Consider the following 4,298-nt stretch of genomic DNA (forward strand, 5'->3'; position numbering starts at 1 on the left):
CCTCTCGGGCCGGGCGGGCGGCGTCCCGGCCCGATCGAATAAGATCAACGTGTAGCGCACACGGCGGGGCCCGCACACACCCCACGCACGCACGCGGCAGCCCGCACACGCCCCACGCGCGCCCCCCCACCCGCCCGCCATGCACGCACGCACGCACACGGCTGCCTCCACTCGCCCCACGCGCTGCCCCGCTCTGAGCTCCGCTCGCCCCGCCCCGCCGCTTCCGCTGCCCGCCCGCCGGGCTCCTCTAGCTCCTGCTGCTGGCCGGAGGAGTGCACGGCCTTGCGCCCAAATTTATGGCATGATCCATTATTGCGGGGTACATTGCACGCGTGTCTCGTCTAAACGTCTACCGCCACTCACAAGTGAATTGCCTAACGTAGCAGGGACTAGGGGGATTAGTAATTGCTTCCTCCATCCAAGAACAACTGCCCTAATGTAAGTACAGGCCGATCCGCTTTATTTGTAGGAGGCAATGCAATTCCTTATTGCTTCTCTGGCTCTAAAGATTCATTTGTTGTCCCCGCAGGGCAGAGTCTTTTCTTTCAGTATTTTCATGTGGGTTGCACAGCAGTGTTTCAGCCTGCTGTTACTTGCTTTCTGATCTTGTGCCGTTCTCCCTTCTGCAACTCTCGCTTCCTCCCATACCAGCTCTTATCCACTGGACAGTTTAAACACCGCAGAAACACAACAGTGACCTCTGTTTCACTGGCCCCTGGAACTCCATCTCTCCTTGGATCTGCCTCCTGGGGTTGCCGCTTCTAAACAGCTGTCAAGAAAAAGATTTTCCCTGTGTAGGTAAGTTCACACACTCATCGACAGCACAATTCAGTGATAATATTCTTTGCCATTTGGACAAGGAAAACCCAGCTTCTACAACTGACTTGCAGCTGGATCTGGACATATTAACAGTGGGGTAGATGTGATTGAAGTCTTAAAGCCTGGTTAAATTCAGTCACTACGTTCTTGGACGAAAGGAGCATCAGCAGCCGCCGAGCATGGGAATTAGGGATACAGCCTCTAAACCAGAACTTCCTAGACTTTTAAGTGCTGGAGGCTGCCAGCAACAGGAACAGTGGAAAAAAACCCTGATCAGACCCAGTTCACTCTGTCAGCATCCACACTGCCACTGTGTGACATGGGATACTGGGCAAGATGGAACCAGTAAATGGCAATTCTTGTTATCTGTGATCAGCCACCTCTCAGATTTGCTGTCCTACAGTTCCCTCTGCCAAGAGGACAGCACAAGCTTGGCTTAGTCAATAATATAGAATATGGAGGGGATGATGTGATTTCAAAGTCCTACAATAAGAGGGCGAGTTTAGATTCTTGGCCTGGTAAACACTGGAGCTTTGCTATTAAAACATAGTGGATGAAGGAGTTAATACATGTAGTCCTCAGGGGCCAAGGTCAAGGAAGCAGAGTCGTGTGTAAGAGGAAGTAATATGGTCCACTGGTGAGAGAGCAGCTGTTGGACTTCTAGCAGCCAGGTTCATTTCCTTGTGTGACCTGGACAGGTCACCTACTCTATGTACAAACAAGGTAAAAGCACTGTCCTACATGCCACTGTACAGTTAATAAATCCATTAGGGACCGAGAGATGCTTAGATACTAATGTAATAGGGGTCCAGATATGCACTTACTCCAGATCTATCAGTGCCTACAAAAACTGATATCACATAGCTAGAAATACTTCCTTTTAAGTTGTTTTAAAGCTCCACCACTGTGAGTTTTACATATTGCTCCACAACCTCAGCTGCCTTCCTAAGATTTTGTAACAGCAGTTACCCAGAGCCATCCACAACCAAATAAACTTTAGTAAGATAAGTACAGAAATGCAGTACTTTATTTATTATTAGGACTTAATTCAAAGCCTACCAAAGCCCCTTAAATCCAATAGGTTCTAGCCTCCATGAGGTAAAAAGGCAGGAGAGGAAAATGATTTAGCTCTTGCTTAATGAAAGAGGACAAAGTCAGTAGGGAAAACATTTTATTTGCAAGTTTTAAATTAGAATTTTATAAACAGAATTTTTTTAAAAAAATTAAAGCTACAAAAAGTAGCCAAGTGTGTAATTTCACTAGAACTGCTGCAGGGGATTGAGTCCTACGTGTCAATCTGGATATTGCAGAAAACCAGATGAGAGGACAGGGCCACTAGAGATGGCAATACAAAATAAAATGAGAATAGGAGACTTATCTTCAACAATCTTTACACTTTTCAAACAAACAAGTTAGGTTTTAGCTACCCTTTAAGATCATATCTGCTAAGTTAGATAAGGATTCCCTACCCCATCCCCTCACATTAGTATGAACTAACATCCCATGTACAGTTTCAAAGCACTTTCATCCATTCTACTATTCAAGAGTGAGGATGATTTGTGGACTATTTCAGAGTCCCAGATAGCAGTTCTGCTATACTTCAGTCCCATTTACAGGATATAAATTTCTAGGCTTGCACCACGGACTCGTATACTGCTATCGCTGATCCACTAATCTGCTGAGAATGGCACTCCAGTTCTCCAAAAGCTGTCTTGCATGAAGGTCTTCTTCAGGGCCACCTCAGATTTCACTTTACTGCCCACTGAAGTTTCAGCTTGTGTGTTTAATATACCATGTCTTTGGCCCCTCAAACATGCACAACTCATATGTTAGACTTGAATACCTCAACTCCTCCCTCCCCAGTTTTTTTTATTACCCTCAAGGAATCCCCTTGAAAACAGCTTAAATACAACTCATTTCCCATCCACAGCCTGCCAAACTTTGAGAGCTCATTCATCAATTAGACCCAAAGAAACTAATACACGAGAGGTTTCCCTTGAGCAGACTGTGTGTAATGTTACAGCCAACAGAGTTTGATTTCTATATTGGCAGAGATCTAAATAATGTATGTCTATAACTTCAGAAAGGGATAAGAAGATAAAAGAGTATGTTCCAATGTTGCTAAGAGCACAGAAGACTTGGGGTGGTCACGGACGCAGTGTCACACTCTTGATTTGGAAGAAGCCCAGTATGCGGAGAGTCCCTCTTGGATCGTCACACAGCGCTCCGTCCATTCCTCTCCCGAGATGAGTAATTGCTCTCCCCCTTCAAGTAAACCCTCCTTTTCAGCAGTTTCTCCCAAACAGGCTTGTGCATCTGAAGCCTCAGCATTCATTTTATGAACAGAACATAAAAAGCCATCAAGATGCAGGATATAGCCACCGCAGCATGAAGTCTGGTTCCAATGACGGCAGCTAGAAGGCAAACACATGAGCACAGACATACACACACACCGTGCTTAGGAAATGATGCTCAATATTTTCAGAACAATCTGCCACATAGAGTAAGGCTTAACGTGTACTCTGTATGCAAAGAAGGTAAATATCAGACGCTTTTTTACTTACAGGCTAAAAGATGTGTCAAAAAGAATTAGATAACCATCCTCCGCTTAAGACAAATAAAAATCAGAGACAGTCAGTGGCAAAACTAACAACGGGCTCCTGGCTCTGTTGCCTACTGCCAAGACCTCTAAAGCAGTGCTTCCCAACCCGCGTGCCGCGGCACAGACGTGTGTTGTCCGAAATTAACAGGTGTGCCGCGGAATTTTGCCACGGCAACAAGCTCCAATAGGTACAAAGAAGGGGGATGCCTTAACAGGTGTGCTGCGGGAAAACGTTATTAACACAAGCTGGGAAAGGTTGGGAAACACAGCTCTAGAGGCGCTGGGATGCGGTCAGCCTTCGCTTCAGTCTAAATGCTTATCTTGCTGGGATCCTATGACCCCAGTGGACTGCCTGCCCCTGGGGTGGGGGGCTGGACTCGATGATCTCTCGAGGTCCCTTCCAGCCCTAACGCCTGTGAAATCTAGAGCAAAGATTGTCAGCCACGGGTGTGACACATACTCCTGGGGGTACTGGGGAACAGCACTCCCTCTAAGCGGTGCGGCGTGCGCGGCTGTGCTCATGCTGCGCCGCGTACATGGCACCGCTTGGGCAGGGCCCACGGCACTGCTTGAGAAGGGCCCACGGCACTGCTTGAGAAGGGCCCAGGGGGTCTGTGGCTGCCGAGTACTTGGGAAGCAAGCGGTGGCGTCCAGCACCCCCCCCTCCCCACAACTCACTGACCGGCTCCGGGACAGCCGCTCCCCGGGACCCACCTTTGTAGAAGACGCCCCAGACACCCTTCTTCTCGGACAGCAGCCAGGCCTTGAGGCGCGGCACCTTCCGCAGGTAGGCGCAGGTGCAGACGAGGAGCAGCCCGAAGACCAGCAGCCCGTCCAGGGAGTACACTGCGGGCAGGGGCAGGGACAAGTCAGCCCG

General features: G+C 48.5%; 1 protein-coding gene across 1 annotated transcript in view; it reads right to left on the minus strand.

Moving 5' to 3' along the window:
* Positions 1-1,977: 1,977 nt before the first annotated feature.
* The window catches only part of TMEM167B (transmembrane protein 167B), a 3,484-nt gene continuing 1,163 nt past the window's right edge, over positions 1,978-4,298 (minus strand). Inside the window, exons 2-3 of the mRNA XM_025195552.1 lie at positions 4,136-4,294; positions 1,978-3,233 (exon numbers count right to left, since the gene is read on the minus strand). Coding sequence (XP_025051337.1) covers positions 3,151-3,233; positions 4,136-4,294 — 242 coding nt within the window. The 3' untranslated portion in view covers positions 1,978-3,150. The remainder of the gene's footprint in view (positions 3,234-4,135; positions 4,295-4,298) is intronic.

This window comes from Alligator sinensis, unplaced genomic scaffold, assembly GCF_000455745.1.
Source record: "Alligator sinensis unplaced genomic scaffold, ASM45574v1 scaffold1873_1, whole genome shotgun sequence".
NCBI classification, from domain to species: Eukaryota; Metazoa; Chordata; order Crocodylia; family Alligatoridae; genus Alligator; species Alligator sinensis.